This window comes from Sander lucioperca, chromosome 15 (assembly GCF_008315115.2).
Source record: "Sander lucioperca isolate FBNREF2018 chromosome 15, SLUC_FBN_1.2, whole genome shotgun sequence".
NCBI lineage: Eukaryota > Metazoa > Chordata > Actinopteri > Perciformes > Percidae > Sander > Sander lucioperca.
Genome location: NC_050187.1, coordinates 13,509,430 through 13,524,918, shown reverse-complemented (window position 1 = coordinate 13,524,918; position 15,489 = coordinate 13,509,430). Strand labels below are relative to the sequence as shown.

Below are 15,489 nucleotides of genomic sequence, written 5' to 3'. Positions count from 1 at the left end.
CTGTCTCACTGATGATGGAGAGGCTGTTTGGAGACAGTAAGGGAGGCTCTGTGGTACTGTATCATTTTTCATGAGTCACAGTGCACAGGAGAAATATGCAGACAGACTGCTCCTGCTGTCTCAGGGGGCACATTGTGAGACAAAAGGCCCATTTGAGCCAACACTGAAATGTGCTTTCTGTTCTCTTTCTTCTTCAGGCATCCTGCTTTCTCAAACAGGGGAAATACAAGGAGGCTGAGATTCTGTACAAAGAGATTCTGACTCGTGCTCATGAGAAAGAGTTTGGATCTGTTGATGGTAAGGCCTCATAGGAGATACTGTAGCTGACAGTAAATGGCAGCACATGTTTATAAGGTTATTTCTATATTGCTGTAGTGGTATACTTTTTTTTTTTTTAAATCAACCTAGAAACTTATAAATACAAACTTATTCCAAGAAATGGTGGTGGGTTTTCAACTTTCCTCCACCATTGTCTTATCTTCCACCTACTGTTTGTCTCACACCAGCGGGCAGAGTGACAGATGATTAAAAAGTGGACGATGTACTAAGCACGGTGCCAGTCTTCACCGTTCAGAGGACACAAAGAATCCAAACAAACTTTTGAAAGAATAAAGAGTTAACTTGTCTGAAAGATGAACTCTTTGCAGCTTTCTTCTCTTTTTCGTTTAAGTTGACTTTCCTCCAGGGATTAGATTGCCTGCTTTTGAAAAAAAGAATGAAAGGGACTCGGCACAATGCAATGCTCAAATGCTCAAAGCAAAAGCATCTCACATTTTTCTGAGAGGTTTATTTTTCATATGTCACTTAACTCGACAATAGCGCTCAGATGTTGTTGTTTTTTAAACCTGTTGGAGAGTTGAAGGTTAAGGGAAGCAGCACAGCAGCAACAATTTGTGTCCCTAATTTAGAGTAATATGTGCTATGTTTGTATGTGTTTCAAAGGCATATTTAATGAATCTATTTCATGAATAAGTAATAATGATTAAGTATGTGATTAATGGTGTGTGTCACGGTTTATAATATAGCATCATCAGTTATCACCTTCCTTCACTTGGCTCAGGTTTTTGTACAAGACAATTTAATGATGCATTGACCTTTCTTATTTTATTTGGGGAAGAATCTGCAACAAATGTTTATATAAAGATTTAATTAAAAACAAAAATGAGTTAACTGTACTCACAGTATTACAGAATAAGCTCAGGAACATATTTTTTTTCTGGATCTATCTTTATATTATTAACAACTGTTTTAAAAAACAAAAAATTTAGCCCGTGTTATAATATTTAAACCCCAATACAGACTGTGTCTGTGACAGAGCTCAGGGTTCACCAGCCTTTTCTTGTATTTGTGTAGCCAATTATATAAAAACAATCAAGAAAACTTGCCTCCCTACCAAGACACGGGTATTTGTGACAGACTAATAAACAGTCTGTACCACTGAGTGGCTGATTTCACTATCCTAGTCAGTAGGGTTTTATAGCAAGCTCAGCCTGCATCATGAATAACTCACGGTGGATGTAACGAAACGTCCTGAGGCAGCCAGTTAAGCTGTTTTCCAGTCCTGTTGTACTGTATGTAGACCACCTCTCCTGTCTTGTTTGTCTGCAGCTGAAAACAAGCCCATCTGGATGCATGCAGAGGAAAGAGAGGAGATGAGCAAGGTGAGGGCTTTTTGTAGTCAGCCTCATGTCATTCTGAACAAAAAAAAGCACTGCAAATTAAAAGAACGAGGCGTATCAAAGGGAAGGTTGTGAAAGTGAAATGCAATCCTTTTTCTGGCCGCTTTCCTTAACACACCCACACACCCTCACACGATATAAGCTCCACTGGGCATATGCTAGTTATATGTCAACACAGGAAAAATGCTGCTGGTCCAGTACAAACCACCACTCCCCTTCACGCTCTTTTCTCTTCCTCTTCTCCCTCATTTACTTCCAGGGCAAGCACAGAGACAACACTCCATACGGAGAGTACGGAGGCTGGTACAAGGCCTGCAAAGTCAACAGGTGAGCCTGACAAGTGTGTTTTTACAACTTGGTCATAAATAAAGACGCGTGACAAAGGCCAGAGATTAGTCACCTCCCTGTATTCATTTGTGTATAAGTTAATGAAGGCCAAATATTGTAATATTCATGTATTTTTTCTTCTTCAGATTTTTAGGAATGTGACTAAATTAGCATTGGTTTTCAAGTAGTTTTCTTAATTTTTCAGGGATTTTTTTTTAGCATTTTCTGGCTCTGTAGTACATAGCACAGCAATTTGCTCAGATCAAATTGTTCCTCGAATGACCTTTTGGGTAAATATTGGTGTTCCTGTCTCCTTGTTCAGCCCTACAGTGAACACCACCCTGAGGAACCTGGGCGCCCTGTACCGCCGGCAGGGCAAGCTTGAGGCTGCGGACACCCTGGAAGAGTGTGCTGTGAGGTCTCGCAAACAGGTCAGCAGCATTTTTCTGAACTGCAAATGTCCCGTTTCTGCATGCAGACAACTTTCTGTAAACTCTTAAAACGTGTCCCCCCCCCCAAATCTCATGATATTTCTTTCCCTTTCTCTACAATGCTATGGATCCAGAGCAACACAGTAAGTGCTTTGTCTCCAACTGATAGCCTCCATAGAGCCTCCACCTCTCTCTCCCCTAACATCACTCCCATCTCACAGCCATTTCTAATGTTCCCTTGTCTCACTGTGCTGTGAAAGAGACTGAAACCATAAAATCCCCTTTTAATACCTCCATGTAACTCTACACGCTCACCCTTATCAACAAGCTAATGTCTACCTCCGGGCTAGTTCTAATCATGGCATGTTTGTTTGTTTGTCTGTGTGTCGTACCTGTGTGTTATCAGGGCATTGATCCCATCCACCAGACACGTGTGGTGGAGATCCTGAAGGATACAGACGGCGACAGGCGGAGGAGCAGGGACAGCCTGAGCAGCGTTAAGTATGAAAGCGGCTCTGAGACCGGCGAGGAAGTGAGTATGGGCGTGGAGTGGAACGGGGTGAGTACAAATCCACTATAGTCGAGTCGACAGGGCCAGTGACCTCACTGGAAGAACAAGGTGGTGTTGGCAATGTCTCAGAGAGCGTGGACTGGTGCAGAGCGGTGACTTGTTCTGTAGCCTGAAATTTGAGACAAGAGGATTCTTGTCTTTTAGATCAGTGCAGCGAGATGACCAGTGATTTGGAAGCAGGGTATTACATTTAACAGGAAGCGGACTCTTCTGGCTCCTGCAGCCAAATGATCAGAGCCAGTCAGGAAGGCCCACCAGACGATGCACCGCGCAGGAAGCCCTCTCCTCACTGGTCAAACTGTTCAAAAGCACAAATTGGTCATTCGTGCATGACTTATTTCATGATGTCAGTGTTGCACATAAACATAAGATTAATATGAGTGACATTATGTATTATATATAAGGCCAAGTTGCACAACCTGCTCTTTTACAAAAAAAATTTGAGGCACACATTTATAAAAAAATACATTTTAATCAGTGGACTAGCTGCTCATTCCCAGTTAGGGTTATACTGTATCTGTACCAGTCCACAGGCTCCTGTAGATGTGCCTTGTTCCTCTCATGAGTTTTTTTTATTTTTCAAAATGTAAAGCTGATTGAGTGTCTTGGCATGCTGACCTGTTGTTTTTGACAGCATGTGAGCTTGCTTTGGACTAGATGTTCATGTTTTGTGTTGTTCATTGCTTGACAATGCAGTCATAGTGTCTCGTTTTAATAAGCGGTTGTTCTGCCGGCAATGCTTCTGCACAAGTGGAGCGGTAACAAAAAGGCACGAGCTCATCCTGCGGCACCCTGGCAACATATGAAATATTTATTTACTCTCATGGGACTCACAGAGATATACAGTAGCCTGTCGACATCCCTATTAGGATGTCTCATGTTTCCGCCATTAAACACAATTGACCGGGCTCCCAATATCCTTGATGCTCATCCCTCTGAGCTGTAAACTGGGCGGTTGATACGTAATGGTTCATCCCGCCGTTTCATTGCCTCAATATAACATCCACTCTGGCTGTGTCTCAACAATCGTTAGTGTCATTTCACCTCAGGGCTTTTAATTTTCCACACCGCTTTTCCGACTAGTCTGGTCACCCCTCTCCTTGTTATTAAAGAGGTCGGTGCTTAAAACATCATATTCAGTCAGTGTATGCTGTCCGCTCGAGCTGTGTCCCAGCTCGAAGAAGCCCTCTGGTGATGCTTACATAACCCAGAGGACAGGACTGTGCCAGCTGGGATGCCTCGTCTGATCCCGTGCCTTTCCCCTCACTTAGTGCAGCCACGCCCATTCACCTCACCGCACCAACCCAGTCCGTCCAAACATGCATGTAGCAACGCCAGCCTGCCGGGCTCACCCTTAACATGCACACTAACGGACCATGTGAGTTCACTTTGTTTCCACATGGCCGAGTCTGTTAACCTGATGTCTGCTGCTCTCCCTGAGTAACATTAAGTAGAAAAGGTGGGGGTTTTATTTGCTGGCTGTCGTGTGAATGGGAATGCTTCTCTACACACATGTTCATATGCATAACACAGCTCCTCAAAAACGGCTTCACATTTCAGCAACTGCGGCGGCATGCATACTCATCCGAGCGTGCACCCGTTTGTCTTTTGAAACATGCGATGGCTCGCAGAGGGTCGCTGGGCGTGTGCTAGCGTTTCATTATCCACGTCACGACCATATGTAGCAGTAGAAATGAAATGCACACAGTCCAAAGGAAAGTGTACTCATGACATTCTTATGCTTTTTTGAAGATTGTTTCCAAAAGCTTATTTGTCACAAAACATTTGAGCTTTTGACTAAAGGATTGCTTAACACATTCCATCAGTCCATTCATTTACACAGCTGCAAACATATGTTACTACAACATCTTGTGTTTTAGAGAATAGGCTTGTAAAGTCCTGTGTCTGCTTGTGTGTAGATATGTGCTGAGAGAGGATGTGATAGGCACGTCAGAATTACCACTCAGCTACTGTACAGCTTTGCCCAAACATGTCTTCACTCTGCTCTCAGAAAGTCTGATATGTCACCGAGGCTATAGGAGTGGTTCACATACTCATACTGTACGGCTGATCCAGACAGTGCACTTCAAAATTCTGTATTTTAATAAATACCTGCCGTTTCATTATTACCAGTAGTGGAAGAAGTATAAGATCCTTTACTTAAAGGAACACAGCGACTTTTTGGGACTTTAGCTTATTCACCGTATCCCCCAGAGTTAGATAAGTCCATACATACCCTTCTCATCTCCGTGCGTGTCGTAACTCTGTCTGACGCCCCCACCACTAGCCTGGTTAGCACAGATCCTGGAGGTAACCGGTTCCATCTAGCCTAATAAGAGACAAAATAACGCCAACATTTTCCTATTTACATGTTGTGATTTGTATAGTCACAGCGTGTACAAATAACAAGGTCACATGAGACAGCCATCTTCTAACTGTATACATAATGGGAACTATATTCTCAGAAAGGCGAAGCACTGCTACTCTCTGCTCCTCACCACGGGGCTTCTCAGGTGCTGCAAGCAAATCACTCCGCCCAAGTAGCAGAGCTTCGCCTTTCTGAGAATATAGTTCCCAGTTTGTATACGGTTAGAAGATGGCTGTGTCTCATGTGACCTTGTTATTTGTACACACTGTGACTATACATGTGACATGACTATATACTATCCATGTAAATAGAAAAAGGTTGGCTTTATTTTGTCACTTATTGGGAGCAGTAGGCTAGATGGAGCCGGTTACCTCCAGGATCTGTGCTAACCAGGCTAGTGGTGGGGGCGTCAGACAGAGTTACAACACGCACGGAGATGAGAAGGGTATGTATGGACTTATCTAACTCTGGGGGATACGGTGAATAAGCTAAAGTCCCAATAAGTCGGCTTGTTCCTTTAAGTAAAAGTACTATAACCACACTGTAAAATGACTCTGTTGCAACTAAAAGTCCTGAATTGAAAGTGTTACTTAAGTAAATTACATACTTAAAGTATGTAAGTATCATCGGGAAAATGTATTTAAAGTATTAAAATAAAAGTACTCAACGCAGAAAAATCCTCAGTGGAAACTGAAAGTGGAAACTGTCCAAACAGTTGTGTGTTTAATGGTCCAATCATTTCAGCTGGACTTGTAGGCCGTTATATTGTTAGGTAGTTTAAACATCGCATTTTATGCGTTTAACCACATGTGTTTTGTGTGCAAAAATCTTAATTTGTAAAGTAACTAGTAACTAAAGCTGTCAGATGAATGCAGTGGAGTAAAAGGTACAACATTTCTCTCTGAAATGTAGCGGAGTAGAAGTAGAAAGTGGCATGAAAAGAAAAGACTCAAGGAAAGTACAAGTACCTCAAATGTGTACTTAAGTACAGTACTTGAGTAAATGTACTTAGTTACATTCCAGCTCTGATTATTACATTGTTCAGATGGGACTGATTTAGGTGCCACTTTACAGGAGCTGATTTACGTAGTTTGTATTTAACAAGTGGAGGTAAATAACGCTGAGGAGATGGCAGCTGTTAGCAAATGTGTGGTTGCGTTCAGGTTAATTGGTAGTATGTATGTGCGTGTCTCTTTCTGCATGATTTGATTTACAAGTTTGTTTGTGTCTGCAGTTGCGCTGTACTCTGGGCTAGATGCTTCAATGTGCTGCCTGTTTGTTCGCATGTTTTCTAGATTTCATCCTTTTGCATTTTTTTTCCCTTTTCTACGTGTCACTAACCTACTTCCCTGTCGATTACCTTTGTCATGACAACCAATCAGCCGGTCAATCAAATTCCCTTTTCTCACTCAGTGGATTGTACTCTCCCTCTTGAACTCTCATTCTACACAACACGCTGGTGGTTTGGTATATAGTGACATAATGAATAGGCTAGATAATTAGTTAATTAGTCATTTAGGTAATGGAACACAGGAGGCATGCTGAGGCCAGGACAGAAGGATGAAGATGATGTTTTCATCAGGTACAAATGTTGCCTTAGGGGAATTTTAGGTGAATGCAGGAGTTCTGAATTCATAGTGCTGTACATAAAGATGTGATTCACAATGTCAGTCCCTCTTAGCGTCAGTGTAATGGCTATATCATTATGCCCCGTTCAGTGCTGATGCTTGCAGATGTTCCACGTCTGCAGTGCGCAGTCACTGGCTGGGTGCCGTGTGCCAAGTTCAGGCTTCCTGGTACCCAGAGAGGAAAGCAAAACAGCTGAGTCACTGTGACTGCAACCAACCAACCTGCTGCATCACTGACCTGCTTGTTGTAGTGCAGCTCCTGAGACAGCTGTCATGTTTTAAAGAGACAAACAACTCCTGTGCTGCCGGAGTTATAGATGATTTTTGTTTGCGTAGGATCCCTCAACTGGGGTTTACAAAAAAAATAACTTTAACCAGACCCCAAGCCGCAGGTGCTGATACAGTAAACTTGGTGCAGGATAGACAGTTTTACAACATCATACCAGTGCAGCGAAGTGTAGAAAAAGGGACGAAGCTCAGATTTAGATGTGTAGGTGTGTGGCGTAGGAAGCCCAGCCCAGAGCTCTTACAATGTGTGCTGTTTTTGTCTGTTTCTCTCTTTTCTCTTTCATCAGGCCTAAGCCATCAAGATTATTCCTCCATCCTTCTCTCCTTCCCCAACACCATAGCAAAAGGATGTGTGTTGTCGTTCCCTCTGGCCTTCTCTGTCCCAAACAAACCAACAGCATCCTCCACCATTCCCGGTGCCCCCCCCCCCCCCTCCGGTTGCAGAGACTCAGAAAGTCCCCTCCTGGCTGTCACCTCTGTCCCCTGTTCAGCTGACACCTGCTGGGACGTTTGGTCTTCTCATCTCTGCTCTCTTTTTTTATTTGATTTTTTCCTCTCTTCCTTTCACTCTCTCTCTCTCTATCCTCTCCTCTCACTAACGCTGTGTCAGAAATAGTGACTTCAACTCTCTCTCTCTCTCTCGCTCACTTGACATTAAAAAGCAAAATTCATTGTGTGTGAACTCTTTTCCCTGTGAGGAAGCCACTCGCACTTTTTTCTTCCTCCAACACCCATTTGTAATTTTTCATAGGCGCGTAGTAGATTTATTTGGCTAGATAAGAGGAGCAGGAAAGTAATTTATTAGAAGAAGGTAAAATATGAAAGATTTGGAGGATCAGGGACACCCTTTTGAAGGCAGCCTTGGCTCCAGACATCACTCCAACCCACGGTCAGATAAAACATTACAATCACTATAGAGTGGATATATTACAAAACTCCACAGTTGCTCTGCATTGGTCTCACTCGCAGTTTATTAAAGATGACCTCAAAGCTAGCTTGCAACCTGGTGCCTGTATTTAGCCAAAATAGTATTTTTTTTTTTTTAATTAATTTTTTTTAAAGAAAGGTATTTTTTTGCTGTTAGTTTTCTGTTTTTAACTATTTTAACAATAATGAGATCAAATGCCTAAACAGTGTGGAAGTAAATGGTACTGTATAGTTTAACATGCTTATCAAAATATGTCATTTATTTTTTTTGACTTCTGTGGCTGGTGGGAAATGAGGAGGGAGCATTGCTTCTCAATATTTAGTTTTTTTTTTTTTTTTATTGATATATTTCCTTTTTAATTTCAATTTTGTATGATTTTGTTTACATTTTCTTTTTTTTTTTAAATGTTGATTTATTTTGTGGCTGAATATTAAGGCAGTAGTTAGTCAATAATGCCTGTTGTGAAAGACTAGTAGGGCCAACATCGGCTGACAGCAAATTGGCTAGATCACAGCAAGCTAAAATTTAGTTTCAAGTTGCTTTCATGGGCTTCAGTGTCCTTTGGTTTTGGAGCGTTCACACAGGCTCTACACTGGTACAATAGGTACACAGTGGCTTGCATTTACAAAGGGAATTAACAACATCGGCTGATGCTGTAAAGCCAAAATGACCGCAGAGACCAACCGGAGCATCTAGCACAGACACTGGCCACCTGGGAAATTGCTAAATAATAGTCGATTTCAAAATAATGCGGGTAAATGCCCAGAATTGCCTTTTTATTTGTTGGTGTAGAAGTAGACGCTAGTGTTATTATTCAATGGAAGCCTGGATTCCCCAGTAGTTTTAGTGTGTATTTGTGTATATTTTGGTGGTACAGTCGCAGTGCCCACTCTGGCTATGGATACTGTATTGAACACAAAGCTTAATGGAGTGTGTTGCCTTTTTTCTTACACAGTTGTTTGCAAGCAAACCTTGTCACTTTGGTGAATCGTGTTTTTAGACACCGAAAAGTACAGTGCGAGTGTTTCATCAAGATCAACATGTTGTTTCAGATGTTTAACTAACAATGTAAAATGACTTCAACATCTTTAAAGTGTAATTGTAGGCTGTATTTATAGATTTGACAAGTGCATTCACTATACGGCTTTTCAGTATGCTACTTGCCTTGATTCTTCATTCCTTCCAATGAGTACACCTATACTTCTAATGCAACTCTGAACAAAAGAATTGACTATGTACATCATATAATTATGACAATATTGTTGTGTTAGTGGAATGCTTATTTATTGAACTGTCTATTCTTGGCATATATAGTGTGATTTCAGTTTCCTAAAGTGGAATAAAACATAAATGGTAAGGTCTATAAGCACTATCTTAGTAAGTAGAACTGCATTATATTTACCATTCTGCATTGTGAAGATTATTGCATCAACACTTGTTGGTATTCTCAAATAAAGTTTTTCATTTGTGAAGTTTTGTCTTTTCTCTGCATCGGATTGAGAAGTCTGTATCAATGTGTGCCGTCAGTGGAAACTTTTATGTTTCATCTCTAGTGGCGACTGCAGCGCCTCCCAGTGGAACACACACATTTATTTTGGCAGATACATGATTAACCCACAGCCCCCCCTCCCCCCTGCTGGTGATAAGCCTGTATTGCATTATGATGATCACTCTGGTCACTGCTTGGTTAGTAATTCAAACACACTATGCAGGACAGCTGGTATGTAACAATAAAAAAATGAATGAATGGATGGATTGATAAATTACTATAACACAAAAAAACGCTTTGAGCTTGATTATTTCCATTATCTAATCTGCTGGTTGATTTCTGGATACATTGATTAATCATTTGGTCTGTAAAGAATATAGTGACAAATGTCCATCACATATCCTAAAGCGCAACGTGACGTATTTGCGCTGCTTGTTTTGTCCAACCGACTAAAACCCAAAGATACTCAGTTTGCTGTCACAAAAGACAAAGAAACGGAGCCAATTCTCCCGATTAAGATGCTGTAACTTGCTTTTTAAATGACATAAAGGATAAACCAAACATCAGAATAGTTGCTGATTCTGTAGATGAAAAAATAACACACAACACAACCATTGGACAATTATGAGCCCTTCACACAAGTGACCTTGCTTGATGGATGTGCAAACTGAAGTATCTACAGTTGATTCTAATGGTGTAACTTTTCAAAAGATACATATACTTGATGGTTACAGAGTGATAATGATGACAATTTTGTGGAAAGGTCAGTTATCGGGGGAGGAAATGACGCCAGCGTCGCATGCTGTCTTTGTTTGACACTGAACACGTTTGCAAATCTAGCTAAATGTTTCAGTATCGCCTAATGTATTGCTCTTAAAATGATTTCATGTACAAACCCCCTTTTTGTGAGACTTAAAGCCGTTTGGCTGCAAACAGCCATTCATAACAGGACTGGCGTATGCAACATCAACCAAAATAAAAAAAAGATTTGCATTCTGAGTTCTTGTCTCCACATCTTCAGTGGGTTGATGGTTGTGTGTGTCTGCAGGACGGCAGCGGAGCCCTCCAGCGCAGCGGCTCTCTGGGGAAGCTCAGGGACGTTCTACGCCGCAGCAGCGAGCTGCTGGTGAAGAAACTGCAGGGCAACGGACCGCCTGAACCTCGCAGCACCAAGTAAGAACAGAAGAAACCCTCTGTTATGATGGAGAGCAAATTACACTCCTTGTTGAAGTAGTAAGCAATGTCAGTGGGAGGCGAGTAGATTTATAGTAGTTAGTACAGTGTTCAGCACAAGTGAATACACCCATGCTTAAGTTGACTAAAAAGGAATAAAAAAAAATCTTTTTTTGGAAATTGATCTTAATGCCTTAATTAAAAAAATGAGGAAAAATCCAGCCTTTAAGGACAACAATTTTCTTTGTGAATGAATAATGTATCATAAATAAATAAATGTTCTTCCTTAAAATACAGGGGGCATAAGCAAGTACACCCCCTGTGTTAAATTCCCATAGAGGCAGGCAGATTTTTATTTTTAAAGGCCAGTTATTTGATGGATCCAGGATACTATGCATCATGATAAAGTTCCCTTGGCCTTTGGAATTAAAATAGCCCCACATCATCACATCCCCTTCACCATACCTAGAGATTGGCATGGTTTTATTTCAGTTAGCCTAATAGCTGGTTTGATTTGCATTGAGAGATAATCTTATGGAACGTACCCCATGTCAATATCTAGGTATTTTGAAGGGTATGTGATGATGTGGGGCTATTTTAATTCCAAAGGCCAAGGGAACTTTATCAGGATGCATAGTATCCTGGATCCATCAAATAACTGGTCTTTAAAAATCCAAATCTGCCTGCCTCTATGGGAATTTAACATAGGGGTGTACTTACTTATGCCCCCTGTATTTTAAGGAAGAACATTTATTTATATAAGAAAATTGGTGTCCTTAAACTAAAGGTTGTATTTTTCATCATTTTTTTAATTAAGGCATTAAGATCAATTTCCAAAAGATGATTTTTTTAGTCCTCTTTTTAGTCAACTTTAGCATGGGTGTATTCACTTATGCTGAGCACTGTAAATAAACTCCCCAGCTTCATGAATAATTATTTTGTACCTGTGCCATGATCTAAGATACTGTGTGAACATTATTTTTTTCTATTCGTTCAACAGCATGAAGCGAGCTGCTTCCTTGAATTACCTGAACAAAACCAGCGATGACCCGTTCCAGGTGAGGAACAGTTTTCCAGTCTTATAAATTGTATTCAATTTAGGCTATGTTATTGGAAATGTAACATTTTAGCCTTCATAACGTTCACCTCTTGTATCGTCTGTATTTGTCGTCTTCCCTTTCCGTGTTAGACTCGGGGAGGCAGTCATTTCAGGGAGAGCCGGGGCCTGAGCTCCAGCACTGTGGATCTCTACACAGGAAACTGAGCAGCAGGTGGTCTATCAGCTGATCCGTTGACCCACCCAAAGAGGCTCCTTCCTTTGGCCCGTTCTCTGAGCCATAACGATCTCCAACAACACTACCAGCCAGCCTCCCACACACCCTTCCTCTTCCCGTCTGCATCCGACCCAAAGACCCATTCGCTCCAACATTCAGACTCAAAGACATTTTCAGTCATCACAACATATACATACATAACTAGTGGGGGTTTTTTTCCAGCTGTTTTTTTTTTTTTTTTAATCCAGGTTGTTGCTTTTTGGTCTTCCAGAAAGAGAATTGATGCTTTTTCCCCTCATCCTAACATCACCGTCTCACTGCCTCCTAAATGTGGCCTCGAAAACATACCTCATCTCTCTTCCTCATATTCATAATCACTGTGACTCTGCACCTTGACTGCATCTGTTGCTATAATGTCACCTGTTCTGGTATGTTTCTCCTTATGTTGTTTTAAGATATTTGTGTTCCCCAAATGTTTTGTGTCTTCCTGTGCCATTCATTGGTTTATTAGTGCAAATTAGGAAAAAAGATACTTTGTAGATTTCTATTTTCTCTATTAAAAAAAAATTGAAATATAAGAAATAGGCAGTGGTGTAGTCTAATGTATTGTAGTGGGTATACTGTACTGTGTATATTGGCCAGAATCCGCCTTTGGGGGAGGTGGGGCATATCATATTGGGGGGGTCTTGGTGTCCTCCCCCAGTGAAGTTTTGAGCATCAACGACTTGATTTCCTGTATTCGGATTCACTTTTATGCACCAACTTAGGGTGGAAATACCTTTTATTTAGCCTATGTGAAGAAGAAAAACACAGATGGCAATTCAAAATATATCAAAAATATAATGGAAAGTATGTTGTTGCGTGTCATTGGACATTTTTAAGTGGGTATATGGAAATCCTGGAGCTTTCTTAGTGGGTATACTGCGTATACCTGCGTATCTCGTAGACTACACCACTGGGAACAGGTCTGTTGGGTTTGAAAGACATAATGTAAAGTTGACATTTATACAATGTTTAAAAAAAAAAATCTTTTTTATTTTCATTTTAATGATTTTGCCTGTTGAGATTTATTTGCATCGTGAGGTTGTTGGTTGAAGCTTTGGGAAACAGGGTGACATGTTTATCTTACTGACGTGATGAATTTCAGTGGCTGCTGCTACAGTATAACCTCTACAGCTTTGAGATCCAAGTGTGTTTTTCTGCACCGGTTTCTCTTCTATTGCAGAGAAAAATGTAGGAATAATCTTTGAAGTCATTTATGGTCTCAGAGTGCTGAAAAACACAACCATAAAAATGTTCAACTTTTAAGATTGTATATAAGAAGAATGATCAGGCCGAACTGGGTCGCTTAATTAATCCTGGTCATCCTGAATGATCCCTGGTGCCATGCAGGACTCATCTGCGGGCCGGCTGCTTCTCTGTGTTTCAGTCGGCCTCTGCAGGTTTGAGCTGCCAAATGTGAACACATCATCCTATTATGTTGTTTACAGTGATTAGAATGTGTGATACGTGTCTAGATATGTGATAATGGTAGGGTTGTTTTTTTTTTTTGCACAATTTTCAGATTGGTGTCTTCTGTCTTTGATTGCAGTTTTAGTAAGACTCTAAAGAACTGGAATGTCTTGTAATTCTTTTTTTGATTTTTTTCCCCTTGTTTTGCATTTTTTTTCTTCCTTTCATCGTTTGTAATAATTGTATACAATAGAATCGGATCCGAAAATTCACAAATCATAGAATTCAACAGGAATAGAATTGAGAGTTTAATGTGCATCTGTTTGGATCTGATATACATTAAACAATCCCATTTGTCATGAATACTGTCTGATCTTGATTCAGAAATAAAATCAATACTTTTCTATTCATAGTTATATTCATGATTTTTTCTTGTATAAGATAGGATGTGGCTGATTTGAGGATTCCTTGCAGCTCATGACAATCTGCATAATTGTCTGGATTTGAAAAAAAAACAAACTTGTGTTTATAGTTCTTAAATGAATGAATTGGCTTAAAAAAAAGTACTCGACCAATGTTATGTATCGCCGTGTCCCTGCAAATTATAACACAGGGAATTCCAGCAAGCAAGATCGTAAACATCAGTGTCTAAGTAAGTGTGGGAACCCTGATGCCTTGCCAAGATGTGATATGTCTCCCAGAGTTTCCCCTTCTCTTGGTAGGAGTCAGCCTGGGGTTTCTCAGTGTGTCAGAGCTTTACTTTGGAGCCTCAACCCTTTATCACCTCTGAGAGCTTTGAATTAACCCACCCCAGGATGGTTTCATTCACCCGAGAGCTGTCAGCTCCTTCTCCCAGTTGTCTTGGAAGCAAACAGCAAGTCAGAGTAGCAGAGTTCGTTGAGTTGACAGCATGCCCTCAGAAACTTTACCATTCTCATTAAAGGTTTTTGTATTTTGGAATTTCATTTTACACAACCGTGCATCCTCCTATCCACTGCAGCCCCTTTCCTATCAGCAGTAACACTGGTTTGACCCTTTAATCCTTCGGCTTGGTTGACTGCATGTTTCTATCAGCCATCCTGGTGCCAGCTGGACCAGCAGCATGCCACCAGTCCCACACACAGTACTACCAGTAGTGCCAGCAGGGGCTGTCCCCTAAAGGTGAGAGTGATGTATTTGCATGGGCAGTGCCATTTATTACTTGTCAAACTCTTGAATGTACAGAATGGGCTTCCCCCGAAAATCATTATTATATTAATCACAATCAGGGATATTATACAACATTACAGTTAGTCCCTACATGCATAATAGGCATACATAGAGGTAGGGCTGCTCGATTATGGAAAAAAAATATAATCACGATTATTTTGGTCAATATTGAAATCACGATAATTTAACACGATTACTCGTTGACTTCTGGAAAGATGTTACAATTATTGAACTAAAGGGAAAAGAAGAGTTTACTTGCAAAACGTAATGACCTAAATAATTGTTTTTCTCGATGATTCTGTTTTTGTGATCGTTGGGAGCAGAAATCATAATCACGATTAAATTCCGATTAAATGCACAGCCCTACATAGAGGTGTTATTGAGCCAACTGTTATAGAGGATCATATGTAGAATGACAAAGAAACTAATTTACATAAACTAATTTTGATAAATTGTAATAGCATACATAGACAAAGACACTGTGAAGTCAATTTTGCAATGAAAAATCTGTTAAGTACCAAAGTGTAAATATTTTTCCAAAATATTTAATCTTTGGGACATAAACGCATACTGGATTTATTATTTGCAATGCATTATTTGCATTCTGTATATGTGCAGGTGAAGTAAACAGTAATCAGGTTGAACCAGGGGGTCGCAGTGTTGTATGCCTTA

General features: G+C 40.6%; 1 protein-coding gene across 9 annotated transcripts in view; it reads left to right on the top strand.

The window, feature by feature from the left end:
• klc1b (kinesin light chain 1b) overlaps positions 1-12,710 on the top strand; it is a 29,283-nt gene extending 16,573 nt beyond the window's left edge. For 3 of the 9 annotated variants that reach the window (XM_031284076.2, XM_031284074.2, XM_031284075.2), the window contains exons 9-17: positions 198-297; positions 1,609-1,661; positions 1,939-2,006; positions 2,329-2,437; positions 2,572-2,580; positions 2,844-2,996; positions 10,758-10,882; positions 11,883-11,940; positions 12,072-12,710. In XM_031284076.2, coding sequence (XP_031139936.1) covers positions 198-297; positions 1,609-1,661; positions 1,939-2,006; positions 2,329-2,437; positions 2,572-2,580; positions 2,844-2,996; positions 10,758-10,882; positions 11,883-11,940; positions 12,072-12,146 — 750 coding nt within the window. In that variant the 3' untranslated portion in view covers positions 12,147-12,710. Of the gene's footprint in view, positions 1-197; positions 298-1,608; positions 1,662-1,938; positions 2,007-2,328; positions 2,438-2,571; positions 2,581-2,843; positions 2,997-7,579; positions 10,689-10,757; positions 10,883-11,882; positions 11,941-12,071 lie in introns of those variants that run through there. The other 6 variants (XM_031284078.2, XM_031284077.2, XM_031284081.2 and 3 more) reach the window with 5 other exon arrangements.
• The last annotated feature ends 2,779 nt before the right edge of the window (positions 12,711-15,489 follow it).